Here is a 16993-nt window from a genome sequence, read left to right as displayed (position 1 = left end):
GTCCTCACGCCCTGCCACCGATAATCACTATTCTGGACATTTTTTTTTTTTAAAGGAGCCATATAATATATGATTTTTTTGTGTCTAGTTCCTTTAATTTAGAAAATTTTTTTTTATATTTGACAAAATGTATAAGTTTAATTTTCTTTAAGATTCATTTATTTAAATTAGTTTCAAGTATACAATACATTGGTTAGACAACTTAGTTCATAAAACGATTCTTCCAATTGCTCCCTCCCTCCCCTGGCCTTCAAACTAGCCATCATCATATTAATGCTAACTGCATTCCTTATGCCGTCATTTAGCATAATGTTTTTAAAGTTCACCTATGTTGTAGCACTTGTCAATACTTCAGTCCTTTTAATTGCTGAATAATGCTTCATTATATGAGCATGCCACATTTTGTTTATGCATTGATCAGTTAATGGACATTTGGGTTGTTCTCAATTTTTGAGTAATGCTGCTATGAATATCCGTATACAAGTTTTTGTGTGTACATATGTTTTCATTTCTCTTTAGTATATACCTAGCAGTGGAATTTTTGGGTCATATGGGAGCACTATATTTAACATTTTAAGAAACTGTCAAACTGTTTTCTAAAGCAGTTGCTCCCTTTTACATTCCTACTAGCAATATATGGGTTCCGATTTCTTCATATCCTCAACAACACTTGTTAGTGACATAATATCTTGTGTTTTTAAAAATTTATCCTATTCATGGTTTGGATTTGCAGTTCCCTAATGAATAATCATGTTGAACATCTTTTTTTGTGTTTGTTGGCTATTTGTATATCTTCTTTGGAAATAGGTCTCCTCAGATTTTTTTGCCCTTTTTAAATTGAGCTATTTGCCTTCATATTGTTGGTTGTAAGAGATTCGAATACAAATCTCTTATTGAATATTTGATTTGCAAATATTTTCCCCATTTTGTGGATTGTCTTTTCATTTTATTGGTATTGTCCTTTGAAGCACAGAAATATATTCTGATGAAGTCTAATTTATCTTTTTTTTTGTCATTTGTGCTTTTAATTTCATGTCTGACTTCATAGTGTCACATCTGACATTGCCTAATACAAGATCACAAAGGTTTACTTTTATGTTTTCGTCTAAGAATTTTATATTTTGGCTGTTATGTTTAGGCCTATGATTCATTCTGAGTTAACTTTTTATATGGTATGAGGTAAGGATACAACTTCATTTTTTTTTTTTACATGTATCTATCCAGTTATCCCAGCATCATTTGTTGAAAAAACTATTTTTTCCCCATTGAATTTTCTGGCATGCTTGTCGAAAAATCAGTTAACCATAAATGAAAAAGTTTACTTCTGGATTTCCAATTTTATTCCAAAGATCTACATGCCTATCCTATGTCAGTGCCATGCTATCTTGTTTATTGTAGCTTTGTAGTAAGTTTTGAAATCAAGATGTGTGAGTCCTCCAACTTTGTTCTTTTTCAAGGCTATTTTAGCTGTACTGGGTCCCAGGCATTTCCATATGAATTTTAGAATTAGCTTGTCAGTGTCTGTACATACACACACAAAAAAAGCCAACTGGAGTTTTGATAGAGATTGCATTGGATCTGTACGTGAATTTTGGAAGTATTGCCATTTTATCAATGTTAAGTTTTCAAATCCATGAATATGGCATGTCTTTCTATTTATTTAAACATTCTTTATATTTTTCAGTGTACAAGTTTTGAAACTCTTTGTTAAATTTCTTCCTATGTATTTTATCCTCTTCAATGATATCGTAAATGGAATTGTTATCTTAATTTAATTTTCAGATTGTTTATTGCTAATATATAGGAATACCATTGATTCTTTATATTGATCTTGTACCCTGAAACTTTACTGAATTCATTTATTCATTCTAATAGTTTTTTTTCAGTGCATTCCTTAGAATTTTCTGCATATAAGTTTATATGACTTGTGACTAGAGATAGTTTTACTTCTTCCCTTCTAATTTGGATGCCTTTTTTTTTTTCTTTCTCATGTCTAATTTCCTTGTCTTTTTACTTATCTTAGGAGGAAAGCTTTCAGTCTTTTATTATTAATCATAATTTTAGCTGTGAGTTTTTTGCAGATGACCTTTATCAGGAAGTTTCCTTCTATTAGTAGTTGGTTGAGTGTTTTTATTATGCAAGGATGTTAGATTTGTCAAATGTTTTTTCAGTGTCTATTGATATGATCATGTGGCTTTGTCCTTTATTTTATTAATATGGTATATGGGATTAATTGATTTTCATATGATAAACCAATCTTGCATTCCTGGAATACATTCCTTTTGGTTATGGTGCATAATCCTTTTTACATACTGCTAAATTCAATTTGCCATTATTTTGTTGAGGATTTTGTGTCTACAGTAATAAAGGATATTGATCTATAGTTTTTTCCTTCTTGTGACATCTTTGGTTTTGGCCTCTTGTAATAAGTTGGGAAGTGTTCCCTCTTCTTTTTCTTTTTCTTTTTTCTTTTTTTTTTTTTTTTTGAAGAGTTCATGAAGGATTGATGTTAATTCTTTAAACATTTGGTAGAATTTATCAGTGAAGTCATCAGGGGTCGTGATTTTTTGTTTGTGTATGTGAAAAGTTTTCATTACAAATTCCATCTCTTCAGTCTATGGCCATGCCATCCTGATCACTCCCTCTCTTGTCAGATTCCGGAAGCTAAGCAGGGTCAGGCTTGGTTAGTACTTGGATGGGAGACCACCTAAGAATACCAGATGTAGTAGGTGTTTTTAAAAAAATTCAATCTCTTCTTATAAATCTATTCAGAGTTTTTATTACCTCTTGAGTCAGTTTTAGAAGGTTGTGTTTTTATAGGAATTTATTCACTTCACCTAGATTGTCTAATTTGTTGACATACAATTGTTGGCAGTATTCTCCTATCACTCTTTTTATTTCTTTAAAGTTGGTAGTGATGTCTCCTTATTCATTCTGATTTTAGTAATTTAAGTCTCTCCTTTTTCTTGGTCAGTTTAACTAAAGTTTTGTCACTTTTGTTGATCTTTTAAAGAATCAACTTTGCTTTTGGTGATTTTTCCTATTATTTTTCTATTCTCTAGTTCATTTATTTCTGCGCCAATCTTTATCATTTCCTTTCTTCTCCTTGCTTTGGGTTTAGTTTCTCTTCTTTTTCAAATTTCTTAACATGAAAAGTTAGGCAATTGATATGAGAGCTTGCTTTCTTTTTAACAAAGCATTAACAGTTACAGATTTTCCTATTCTTGCTTTAGCAGCATCTGATAAGATTTGGTTTGTGCTATCATTCATGTAAGATATTAACAACAAAACCTGTTTCATAAAAAAAGAAGAAGAAGAAGGAGAAGGGGGAAGAGGAATAAGAGGAGAAGATGGAGACGGAGAAGGGGAAGGGGAAGAGGAAGGAGAAGGGGAAGGGCAAGAGGAGAAGGAGGAGGAGGAGAAGGAGGAGGAGGACGAGGAGGAGGAGGAGGAGGAGGAGGAGGAGGAGGAGGAGGAGGAGGAGGAGGAGAAAAGATCCATGATGGGACCTAGTTAAGCTGGGAGGTAGCCAAAGCCATATAATGTCTAGAGCTTGTACAATTTCTGATGCTAAATGGATCATAATATTTTAGTAAGTGAATAATCTGTGTTCGTGATTCTCTAGCAGTGTACAGTTGGGGATTTTGTGGTTCTCAAAGCTTTAACTGTTCCACAAACAAATCTCATGAAACATGAACTGGCTGAAAGAGCTTTCAAAGTTGGAAAAGTCATAGATCAAGCATTAGGAAGACCCTTGCAGGAAATAACCACCTAGAGAGTCTAATCAGTTTGCAAGCTATCAATACAGTCTCAAATCTAAAAGAACTCAGTATTTCTTCAGCACAGTAAAGGAAGTATAGAAAAAGATGCCAAAGTGGAAGATTTATACACTTACTTTGTGGAAAAAAACTTTTTGTAAGTTTATTATCAACTGTGTCGAATTGCCCTTCTGTTATGTATTAAATAGCTAAACATAAACTAAGAAAAGTACTTATAAATGAAGATTTTTCATAAAGGTTTTTGGTCATGCTACAAATTTTCTTCTTAGTGACCATACTTTCCTGTTAAGCTAAGTGTGTCTAGCAAGCAGCTGCATCATTTTGTAAGTTCATGGTTTTGGAAGTTCTTTTTTTTTTTTCTTTTTTTCCTTTTCAATCTAAGCAATCTTGAATGTATCTTAGAAACTTTGGAAGGAGAAAAATTTTGATGTCATAAACAGATAAGACCCCATCGAGGAAATTTATTTGATTTATTTTTTTAGATGCTTACAGCTCCTGGTATTCCTAGGTGGTCTCCCATCCAAGTACTAACCAGGCCTGACCCTGCTTAGTTTTCAAGGTCAGACAAGATCTGGAACATTCAGGGTGTCATGGCCAAAGATACATCAAGGAAATATTTTTATAATATCTTTTCAAAAATTAATTTAAATGTTTTTTTTCTAATTTCACTGTTCCAAAGAGAAATAATCATGTTTTGTGGTAAAGTTTTATCAGATTTAATTGTATTACTAAAAATGTTCATGCCGGATCCCGTCTGATGTCGGAAGCTAAGCAGGGTCGGGCCTGGTTAGTACTTGGATGGGAGACCACCTAGGAAGACCGGGTGCTGTGTGGGGGGGTGAGGGGAGGAATGTTGACATTATAAAGATAAAAACAAAACAAAACGAAGCAAAAAAGAGAACATAACAATGTAACGTAAAGCACGTACGAGCGCGCGCGCGCACACACACACACACACACACACACACACCTCTTGGTAGGTGTGTACCATCAGGGCCGATGGGGTAATTCTCTGCCACTGCAGACAGGTGTGACTCAGTGGGGCACCTGGTTGGATATGGGGAGGTGCCTCAGCTAGCACAAGTCAGTGTGATACTTTCATGGATAAGGAAATAACTCAAATAGTTGGGAGACTAGTCTCCTTTGAAAGGATTGAGCAAATAAATAAAAATGTTGAGGATGGTGGGCACTGGTTTCCCTCTGAGAAGAAAGTTGCAAATGTGGAAAGGGGGAAGGCTAGAATAAACCATATAATTCTGGATTTTCAATGAAGGTATCAGAGTGAACTCATGGCTTCCAGCATGTAGAAATAGATTTAATGTGTTTGTATCTTTATTGCGATGGTTTCAGTTATATACATATGTAAAAATTAATCAAATTTTACACTTTAAATATGTCCAGTGTATTACATGTTAATTATACTTCAATAAGGCTATTAAAAAAAAAAAAAAAGATCTTGTCACCGCCCCAGTCGTGGGTGCCAGCAGCCCTGGTGGCGGGAGGAGGGGTAGCTGCCCAGCAGCCCATCTTCGTGAACTCACGAACCTGCGAACTCGCCAAGATGCCCAAGAATAAGGTGAGCTCCCGGCGGGAACGACGAAGAAGGTGCCCAAGATGAGATCTGTGAGGTAGTCAGCTACACCTGCTTCTGCAAAAGTAGAAAGCAAGCCAGAAAATGTAGCAGGAAAGGATAAATCTGCAGACAAAGAAGTCCAAACAAAAGGGAAAAAGGAAGCAAAAGGAAAACAGGCAAAAGTGGCTAACCAAGACACTAAAGAAGATTAGCCTGCAGAGGACAGAGAAACTAAAAACAAGAGGACAGCCTCTGATAAAAGCAGGAGAGACAGTGGGGGAGGGGAGAAGGCAGGAGAGAAGCCAAGTCTGGTTAATATCACATACCATGTCTTATCAGTGGTCCCTGTCTCCCTTCTTGTACAATCCAGAGGAATATTTTTAGCAGCTATTTTGTAAATGCAAGTGTTTTGGTAGCTCTAGAAACATTTTTAAGATGGAGGGAATTCCACCTTATCCCATTTTTAAGTGTAAACGCTTTTTTTAAAGAGGTTAAATTATTTGCTGGTTGTTTATTTTTTGGTACAACCAGAAAATAGTGGGATATAGAATATGGGAGGTTTTGATTGTCTTGGGTGTCAGCTTAACATTCCATAGATGGGGGTAGTTTTTATATCTTATGATGTAAAGCATACTAAATGGCAATTTGGAGTCAGTTGTTCATTTACTATGTCCTGAACATTTTAAATTACTACTATTTCCATGTTTTGGGTAGAATTGTTTCCTAAAGAAAACCAGTCCTTGGTCTTGCCTCTCCCTGTCAGAATTTTATGCACTCTGTAATATCTTTGGTTGTAGTAGTACAGTTTTCCTAGTAACTTTGTTTATGTGCTGTGTAAGGTTGAAAATTTGTTTACATAGTGTATGTTATATTAAATTATGAATTAGTGGGACTTTGATGAATATCAACATTTGAAGATTTGGTACTTGAAATTCTATTAAGTAAAATTAGCCTCCCAATTTTAAGCTGGAAAGTCACTGGAATAACTGTTTAGGAAAGCATTACAACTATATGACTTTTTAGGTTTTTGGTATATACGTTAAAAATTATGTACAAATTAAAATGTATACTTGTCCTCAAAACAACTAATAAAATCTCCATTATGGAAGAAAAAAACTTTGTCATTTCCAAAGAATAGATCAGAGAGGTGATAGTGATAATTCTGAGATTAAAGTTCTGAGCTATCTTTCTTTCAGGGAAAACCCCAGCTCTCGGATTTTAGAATGGTTCCCATTAGATTAGAACTGACCCTGGTTCAGTGAATACTCACACACTGAAAAATATGCTCTAGTTTCCTCTGCTTAGATCAAACAGAGAGGCTCAGTTCCAAGGAGGCAGCTTTGGAGGTAATTTCTCCAGACCACAAAAACAAATGAGATGACTCTTGATAATCAAGAAAAGATTCCATCCTTTCCTTACTGGGAATTTGAAGATGGTTGTGAGCACAATCCTTGTCTAGGTCTAAATTATCTAATAAGGGGAAAAAAAATAGAAGAGTAAATTAAGAAGAAAAAGTAAGTAGACTAATAACCCTATTTGATATTTAAAAAAAGAGGATGTGCTTTCTAGATGGGAAGTTGAGTCATACCTTATGCTGGAATAATATGGAATGACATTCCTTATCCAGGAGTGATACAGAATGATAAAGAGGACCATTAGTACATATTTTACATACATACTTCTTTATTTCCTCTTAAACACTTAACTCAAGATAGATTCAAGCCCTCTGGACAAAATGTGATGAGAGACCTCATGGGTTTAAAAAATTGCATGTAAAAATAACTTCAATTTACACTCTCCTGGGACTTTAGGTAAGAATATAAAAACTCAACCAACTTTGAGCAAGATGAGCCGAGAAGAATTGGAGGACAGTTTGTTTCGTCTTCGTGAAGAGCACATGTTGCTGAAGGAACTTTCTTGGAAGCAACAGGATGAGATCAAAAGGTACCTAGAATTCTCTTCGAGTCTTTAAAAGCTGTATCCACAGTAGGCCTACACCACAGTAAACCAAAAAGAATATGTTTTCCTGAGATGTCTACACCAGAAAACAATTCAAATGTCAAGAATGGTTAACTCCAAAAATAATTTTTGTAGCAATATTTCTTTATTTGGTTTTCTTCCCAAACACATAAATAGACTGTGGCCATAGGCCACAATGCGCCACGGACAGCTATTTCAACCTACAGAGCAAGAGACTGGGCAGGTTCCTGCCCTAGTCACTTGTCGGGAGCCATTAAGAGACACTGAAGGAGTCACGTAACTGATAGCCATGAAGCAACCGCTGAGACTGCTTAAACAATGGTTCTAGGAAGCAGGGTGTGGATTTAAACGTTACTGACCCTGGAGGGGAGGTTTGCCTCCTAAAGAAATCCTCTTAAGATAGTGGAATGTTTTACAGCCCAGAAAAGTATGTTTGTACCCTGAGGGAAGGATGTATAGGAACTTATGTAAATGTCAGCATTCCTATGGTAATGTACATTGTGCTTTGCTGTTCTACTCTGTACTTTGCTATTGTATCCAAAAACTTTATATAGGCTGCAGCATTGACTGTATGCCCTCCCGAAGCGCTTTCCTGTCTTCTTTTTTTCTGAGGCTTCACCCCCCACCTTTTAGGTGCTGTTCGATCTCTGCCGGCAGGCTCCGGCAGTCACTAAAGAGGGGATGGAGACAGGAGACAGGGGCAATGGCCAAAATCTCAAGCAGTAGGAGCAAGTAAGAAAAAGGGTCTTTGGTTTTTTTTTTTATAAAACAGAACTAAAACTCATGTTGATCATTTACTGTATGGAAGTATGTTGTAAATGCTTTATATATAATAACTAAGTTAATATTATAAGTGCTGTTAACTTATTTACTACTCTGAATGACATATTACTAAGAGGAAAAGGGAGCATGAAGAGGTTAAGTAACTTGCCTGAAGTCACAGCTAGTGAGTGGCAGAGCTGAAAGCTCTTAACTCCAAAATCTATGTACAGTGACGTTAGGGTATTGGCTTTCAAAAGTCAATGGCTTGGGTGAGGGCCTAGAGAGGAATCTGAGATGCGGGGTATGGGTAGATAAACATAACAGAAGAATGGGAGTTCTGGAAGTTCCAGGTTTATCTCTAGGAAGTATTTTGAAGATATTGCCTTCCAGCCAAAGACCACCAGGAACACACCTTTAGTTGAGCAAGCTGGGTTTATTACTCATTGCAGCTAGAGAAAATGTACACCATGGGGAGGAATAAAGGCATCTCAGTAAGAATATGTTAGAAAGAAACTTATAAGATTTGGGCTTCAGTTGGATGATTTGGGGAATGTCCAAGGTAAAGGAATTTGCTCCAGATTTGGTACTGTCAGAAAGCAGGGATTCTTCCATGTTTGGATATCTCAAAAAGTCTTATCTACAGGGAGGATAGACTAGAGTGAGGCTAAAGCCGTAACTGTGAAGAAGTAGCAGTCACATTAGCCAGGAGGCGAGGATGTTTAATAGTTTGTGGCGACACAGTAACCTTGCATTTTATCTGTGCTTAGACAGGGTTATGCAGTGAATTCATTTTATATCCTTCAGTCATAGCCTCAGAATGGACTTTTCTGATGTTGGTGCTCTGTGGGATATGTCCAACGGATAATAACATGGCCTGGTTGTGAGCACCAGGCCAACTTCAAACAGCACCTAGCACTAACCATGTCAGACCAATTCCCCATGTCAGGAGCAGCTTTTTGCTTTCTCATTGGTAATCCCAAGGAGTAGTTCAAAGCTTCATTTAGAATCTACAGGATTGTAGGCTTCCACTGTATGCCAGCACTCTTCAGAGTTGTAGATTCTTTTATGTTGTGGAGAACTCAAGAATCTGAAGTCAGAAGGTTACGTGAGACAAAAAGTCTTGCTTCTTGGTTGATAACCACAAAGTACTTGAGATTATAGATACTTAGTGGTTAAATTGAATTCTATCCCCCATCCTTGTCTTTGGGCAAGTTACCTAGAAATTTTATGCCTTGATTTCTTTATCTGGATATAACAGTAAGTAATAATAACTAACTCACACAGTGCTTACAATGCACCATCAGTGTCCTGAGTACTTTATATATATTAATTTATTTAATCCTCATAACAACCTAGTGAGGCCGGTACTATTTTTATCATTATTCATAGATGAGGAAACTGAGCAGAAAAGGTTAATTACATGCCTAAGGCCACATAGTAAATGTCAGAACTGGCAGGCAATGGGACCATAGAATCTGATGGTAGTAGTAGAAAGAATGATTTTAGGTTAAGATGATAAATAGTGATTAACTCTCCACTCTAGGTAAGGCTCAGTGTATACCAACAGCTGTAGAAGACTCTTCTTTAAGGTTGGGCACATATACAGCAATGTGTGGACAACTGGGATGGGAAAAGTAAATATTAAAATTTCTACTTATATTTAATTATCTCCCCTTTAAAAATTAGTATTTTTGTTTGTTTTACACTGAGCATAATTTGTTAGAAGTAAATGTATATAATTTAAAAATAAATATACACACAAATATATTGAGTGCCCCAACATTTTTACTAAGATGAATGTGTGATCACTGCAACAGAATGGACAAAGGTGGACACGATGTCCCTACCCTCAAAGAGTTACAGTGTATTGGGGACAGAAAATTAATTTTTTAAGTGTAAATAATGCACTACGATAGATATATTTACTTTGCAGATTGTCTCAGATGATTTGCCACCAAATAAACTGTAGAAATAACTGTCACGTAGGAGAAGTCACGTTCGACCAGCTCTGTTTTTGCCCGCAGGATGAGGACAGCCCTGCTGCGATTGACAGCTGCGGGCCGGGACCTGAGGGTAGAGGCGGCAGCCCTGGAGCAGCTCTCAGAGCCCGCTAGGCGTCGGCGAAATGCGGGGTGGCGGCAACGACCCCCAAAGCACCAGCGCCCCCTGATGCTCCGGCCACAACAGCAGCTCCAGCGCATCGGCCCCCCTGTTCCTCGCAGCGCCCAGGCTCGCGTCCACGTGGCACAAAGACAGCTCCACACTGCTGGTGCTCCCGTGTCCGAGAAACCCAAGAGGGGTGAGACTCAGGGCTGAGTCCTCGACAGGACTAAAACCCTGGGATGGATTGATTTGCCAGGAACAGTTTCCTCTTCATTGCTTTGTTCTTCCCATCATCTTCTTTTTTTCTTTTATTCTCTTGTTCTCATCCCTTTCCACCTCCCTAAAAGCTTTTCTTTTTCTCTCCCCCTGAGTGGGATGTCAGGTTCAAAATTCTCAGTTAAGTACTGCTGAGAGACCAATCAGACAACTGAAACGGGAATTTTCTGGTCAAGTTCGGCAGCAGGTCTAGAAAACATATACAGAGATTATGTTGATGTCCCTCTCAGGTATGAGGGGCAGTAATCCTACTGGGACTTAGGACTGAGTGGCTGTGCCTCTAAAATGGGGTTCTTAGCCTTTTTGGGGAAGCGAACTCCTTTAAAACCAGGATCAAAGTGGGGCCTCCTCCCAAGAAAAATACACGGCACATAGATAAAACTTTGCATACAATTCCCTGGGTTCAGAGATTCCCAAAGCCCGTTCTTGAAGTCTAGACTTAGAAGTCAGGCTGTGAGTGAAGTGTTGCAATTTCTACTTTTCCTGTATTCCAAGTGGCTAAGAGTCTCTGGCTACTACGAAACCCAACATTGAATTAAGTAAAATTTTGTATGTAAATTTCCTTCACCTAGCCTACTCAGGCCTGATTTAGGTCCATGGGAATGGAGTGTCTTTACCCTGGGAATTCAGTCTTAGGTGTTCTTTAGTATGCCCCTCTATTTTCGAGCTTCCTACTTGAGCCTATCACATCTTTGCAAAAACAGCTAAAAGTAGAGAAAGTAAATAAATCTAAATTTCAGTTCAGTTTAACTTCAGCATTATTACCAATTATATACCAGGTGCTAGAAATAAAGATGCAATAGAGTTAGACGTACAGTCCCTGTCCTCGGACAAACTTGCACCTTTCTTCTTCCCATTTATACTCACTTACTTGAGCATCCGTAGTCCTGCCGACTTAAAAATCTGTAGCTGCATATGCATGCAAGGGCGAAGACCGAGAACCTGTTTTTTGGATCAGTGGTCATGTAAGGACTTCCCCCAAGTCTCAAGGCTCTCTACGTCCAGCACTTGGTGTTCTAGTTTTATTTCTTGGTATTCTGGAGAAAGCTGTTGCCAGAGTCCCATCTTCTGTCTCAACTTTCAGAGCCAAGGGTCAGGCTGAGCTACACAGCCCCTCCCACATTCAAAGAGCATGAGGCAAATGAAAAAACCAGAGGTGAAATATCCAGCGAACCCAGTGAACTGTGAGTTCTTTTCACTTATCCTGCACTGTTACTCTTTCAGCTTTCTTTGAGAATCTATCATTTAGGAAACAAGCGTATACCGTTTGTATTTTGGGGTCTTTCCAGCATAATCAGAGAAGATGAAAGTCAACCCTAGGTCAAATTCCAACTTCATTGCTTAAAAATGGAAAATAAGCAACTGTCTGTCTTCCAAGGAAAGGAGAATACAGGCCCTTTCCTTAATTGAAAGTATCCCCTCTTTTTCCCTTTATATTTTTATTACTTAGGTCATAATTCATTTATATTTCTGTTTGACACTTAAAAGTTATATTTTTAACATTATCTTCCATATATATCAAGATTACTAACTACTCTAACTTTTTATATTTGTTAGAGCCCAATCTCAGTCTCTGTAACAGCAGTTTCTATTTCTTCTTTTGTGTTTAATGTTCTTTCTAACAGCATAATTCCTTTAGCAAAGTCATAATTATGACTAAACTCATTGGTCTATGCATGCTTAACAGTGCCCACATTGTGACTATCAATACAATGCAACTGGAAGAACCACCCAAGTCTCCTGAGAAAATGTGGCCCAAAGATGAAGATTTTGAACAGAAAAGTTCTTTGAATTGTGCTCAGAAGGCCACAGAGCTTCGGTAAGAGTGTGGCATTCCATGCCTCAAGCCATAATGAACTGAAAAAGTAAAAGATTCTTGTTTTTACCTTTCCTCCAGGAAAAGAGAATGCTTGGGCTTAAATTCAGTCTGAGGAAACCTGGAGTCCTAAGTGGGTTAAGAAATAAATTAGCCTAAAGGGGATTCTTATGTATAAATAGAAGATTTGCTGCCTCACTTCATAAAAGGAAAACTATTTCATCCTTATCATCGTATGTGAATTCTTAGCCCTCACTGTGCATCAGTGTATTCTATGGGTTTGGACAAATGTATAATGATATGCATTCATCATAGTATCATACAGAACAGTTTTACTGCCCTAAAAATCCTCTGTGCTCTGCTTATTCATCCTTCGCCATCTCCTTACCCCTTGTGCCGCTGAACTTTTTACTGCATCTGTGATTTTGCCTTTGTCCAGAATGTCATATAGTTGGAATCATATAGTATGTAGCCTTTTCAGATTGACTTTTTCACTTAGCAATAATGCATTTAAGTTTCCTCCATATCTTTTCATGGCTTGATAGCTCAGTTCTTTTTTTTTTTTCCATTAAATTTATTGGGGTGACATTAGTTAATAATTCTTTTTAGCCCCAAATAATGTCTCATTATCTTGATGTACCACTACTTATTTATCCATTCACTTATCAAAGGACATCTTGGTTGCTTCCAAGTTTTGGCAATTATGAATGAAAATGCCGTAAACATCTATGTGCAGGTTTTTGTGTGGACATAAGTTTTCAACCTGGAGGCCTTTTAAAACTGGAAATGCCTGGGCGCCACCCAGAGATATCCTTTCAATTACTAGGGGTAGACTCCAGGTAGTGTAATTTTAAAGATCTCTCCAGACGATTTTAATAAGCAGCTGGAACTGGGAATCACTGAGATAGAATCTACTAAACCTAAATCCTCCCCAGTACTTTTCGAATGATAGAGAAAACAATCTTCTGGGTTTAAAAACGATAATCTTCCCTGGGGTCCCCTCATAGCCACACTTTTCTGGTTTCTCTAAGGAAACAAAACTCAGATTTAGCAGCTCTTTGCAAGGTTTATGGGAAACTGTGAACATCATAATTTTAAAAATAGCTATTATGTTTTCTCAGAATATAGAATTGAAGGTTGGTAGCCTCTTTATCAACTCACAGGTGGTGTGAGGGGAAAAGGGAGAAAGGAGATTATTATGGGAGTGTATATATACTTCCTATTTGGGGCATGTCATGGGGAAAATAGGAAGGCAAGAGGTAAAAGAAAGATGTTCTTCTTGGTGCAGAGTCAGGGGGAAAAGGTGCTTAACTTTGTCCTTTCTCAATAGAATATTTTAGCACTGTTTTCTTTCTCCAGAGCTTCCATTAAGGAGAACATAGAGCTGATTCGACTTAAGAAGCTCTTACGTGAAAGGAATACCTCATTGGTAGCCACAAAAGCACAATTGACAGAAGTTCAAAATGTGAGTTGCCGTCATCAGCTGTGCTTTTTTAGGGGGAAAACCAGTTAGTTAAGAGATGAGTATTATTTTCTCCCTTTAACACATGGGAGACTACAACTGAGAAAAACTAAGTTACTTATCTAAGGTCACACAACTTACAGGTAATATTCAAATCTAAGCCTTGCAACTCAGGGTCTGTTCTTTTTCTAATACTTTCAATTGTCTCTCTATTAGGAAGAAGGCTCAAGCCCTGCCCACCAAAGTGGAATTAAGTGGGATTCATTTGGGTCGGGGTTAAGGTTCCAGCCAAGGACCACAAGCAGAATGTACTTAATTTAGGAAGAGGCCAGGAGCAGTCACAGGGGAAGGGAAGGAAAGCAGCTTTTACTGAGTACCTTCTGTATGCTGGACTCTGGACTAGGTACTTACAGTGCTGATCTCAGTTAGGCCTGATGACACCCCACAGATAAGTGCATTTAACGGATGAGGGAGCTGAGCCTCAAAGAATTTAAGTAACTTGCTCAAGTCATAAAAATATTAAGGGGAAATACACAATGCAATATATATATTCCTTATTGTTGAATTGTACACCTGAAGCTTACTGGATTTTTTTTTTTTAACTAATGTCACCATAATAAAAAATTTAAAATAAATAAATAAAAATAAAAATAGTAAGGGGCAGAGCAGGCTTTGAGCTCAGGTTTATCTGGCTCATGTTCTTTTCTTATTACCACACTAAAGAAACTCACAAATGAATGGTGGAAATAGGGCAAAAGGGTCTAAGTGATAGATTGGCATCATTCTGTAATTGAATAAATATTTATTGAGTATCAGGAACTGTGCAAAAGCCCTAGGCTACAAAGATTACAAAGATGAGTAAGACACCTCCTGCCTTTAAGAAATTTATAGGAGAGAATAAGAAGTAAACAAGTGCCAACTATCCACTTCCAGGATATGGGGGGACATAAAAGAGAATAGTCAGATCCACCAGAGGATGGGGTGCAGTATGCTAAAAAGATTCTTAAAGGAGTCTATTTACAAAAAGATTAGCAGGTATTAATAAGTGTGCAAGAGAGGGGAGGGCTTTCCAGCAAAGGAGAGATGGAAGCCAAGGCACAGAGGTGAGAAATGTTAGGTAGTGGGCCATGGAGGCCTTGTCAGGAATTTGGACTTTATCCTACAGACATTGGAGAGCTACAGAAGGATATTAAGCAAATCGATAACATGATCAACTTTTCCTTCCCAAAAAAGATCATTTTGCCTTTTTTAAATATCTGAAATATTTTTGAATACTTTATACATTTTAATAAAGAAATAATACTTTAAAAACACTATTATAATAAAGCACTGTAATTAGAGATACTGTTATTATACTCTTCTGAAAATTTCAGCTTCTCAAAAATTACAGAACTACAAAGAAAGATTATCTGGCAGCAGAGTGAATGATAGGTTGGCTGGTATAAGACTGGAGGCAAAGAAATCAGGTAAAAGATGACTGCAGTGGTTCAAGAGAGACAGGAGTGAGAGAGACTTGCAGAGAAAGAACTGTATCAGGAGAGGTTCAGAAAGTAAAAGAAAGGACTTCATCACCAAGGAGGAGTGGGTAAGGGAAAAAGAGAAATAGAAGATGACTCCTGGGTCTCTAGCTTGGGTGATTAGATAATGGTGGTGCTGTTCATTCAGACTGGCTGCAGTTAGGACTGCCCTTGCTATGTCTGTTCTGATGAGGACTAAAGACATCTTTACAAGGCCAACCTTCAAATCTATGTTTTGTAGAAAACCAGATGTCTGCTTGTATTCTTTTGATTTGGTTAATTTTGGTAGCACATAAAGGATGTGGAGATATAGGAAGGAAGATAATTTAAAGTTGTATGTGTAAATAGCTATACACTCCCCCCCCCCACACACACACACCCACTCACTCTCTAAAAGTAGAATGTTCCTATGTAGCCTTTTGAAAGCTAAAATGGCAAAGAAGCATGTACCATTAGTTTATATGGGAAAATTTTGGAGAATTCTCAGACCCCAAAAATAACTCACCAAATCATATCAAACATAATTCTAACATATAGTAAAAACAAAAATGACATAATAAATACACACCACACTTTGTATATCCATCAATCCACTCAAGCAATAGACAGACTTTCCATTCTGTCTGCTACTGGATGCTGACTAATAGAGACCACTTTGCTGCTAGCAGAACCAAGAGCAACTTTTGCAGCTTTCAATATTCTTCCTCTCCGTGTAAATATTACAAATGGTGGACACAGACAAGTTCAACACATGCTTGATTGAAACACTTAAATTACATCCACTTTTATGCTGTGTACCAACTTCATGAGCTCTCTTAGGCTTTTCTGATACCTTAGGACACATCTTGCTAATGCACCCACAAAATATAGATGAAGCATAGATGCTCACAGACACAATTTAAAGCTCTGGAGGCTTGATGCTGAGATGCTGAATTTAGTTCCTAGGAAGGAGCTTGGTGGTACCACTCTCACTGCTCTGCTCTGGGTGTACTGCATCTATACAGGTCCCCTGAAAAAGAAACACAAAATGCAATTTTTATTTTTCACCTTTTTTTTTTTTTTGAAGTGAAAATCCTTTTTGGATTTTTTTCAGTTAGTGAAAACAGGTACTAATGTGGGGCTTTCATAAAAGTGAGGTGGTGCTATGCGAATTTTTGAAAAGCAAGGGATACCTGTATTTGTGGGATTAGATTTTTCTTAAAAAGTATCAATTCCTCCATTGCATTAAAGGAAAAAAGGAAGAAAGCCATTGTAACTTGAATGTCTTTACCCATGTCATTGGTAGTGGTAGAGATGACCTAAAATGGTGAATATCATTCACAATTTTTTTAAAATGTAAGTTTTACAAGTTTTTCTTTAGCAAGTTATCTTTTAATCATGCTTTCTTACACATATACTAAAGTAAATTTGCATTCTCTTAATCCCTTAGGAGTAAAATATGATGGTCAATAGCACAGACTCTGGAGTCTAAGCAAGTGATTTAGCTCTCTAAGCTTTGAGTTTTTAAGGTTAAGGATAATCCACCAAATCCAATGCAAATGTAGATAAATACCCTTCATCCTTTTAGAAGAAATGGTGTGCTCTAGATCTATTACGTTCACAGACTAGCTGGCAAGCTAGGGCAGGGGAAAAGTAGCAGCAATTAGTAAACAGGTACACAAGTTGACTTTTAATGTCTTTTAAAATAAATATTTAAACATTTATAATACAGAGATAAACAAAAAT

The 16993-nt window shown here is 37.3% G+C and overlaps 1 protein-coding gene across 4 annotated transcripts in view; it reads left to right on the top strand.

The window, feature by feature from the left end:
• RPGRIP1 (RPGR interacting protein 1) overlaps nt 1-16993 on the top strand; it is a 56316-nt gene that overhangs the window by 5772 nt on the left and 33551 nt on the right. For all 4 annotated transcript variants that reach the window (XM_016165562.2, XM_016165561.2, XM_016165560.2 and 1 more), the window contains exons 3-7: nt 7164-7296; nt 10119-10393; nt 11558-11657; nt 12161-12292; nt 13649-13754. In XM_016165562.2, the coding sequence (XP_016021048.2) occupies nt 7164-7296; nt 10119-10393; nt 11558-11657; nt 12161-12292; nt 13649-13754 (746 nt within the window). The remainder of the gene's footprint in view (nt 1-7163; nt 7297-10118; nt 10394-11557; nt 11658-12160; nt 12293-13648; nt 13755-16993) is intronic.

The sequence above is a fragment of the Rousettus aegyptiacus genome, unplaced genomic scaffold (assembly GCF_014176215.1).
Source record: "Rousettus aegyptiacus isolate mRouAeg1 unplaced genomic scaffold, mRouAeg1.p scaffold_m13_p_3, whole genome shotgun sequence".
Lineage (NCBI taxonomy): Eukaryota > Metazoa > Chordata > Mammalia > Chiroptera > Pteropodidae > Rousettus > Rousettus aegyptiacus.
The sequence above is the reverse complement of the archived record's forward strand: the minus strand, read 5'-3'. Positions and strand labels throughout refer to the sequence as shown.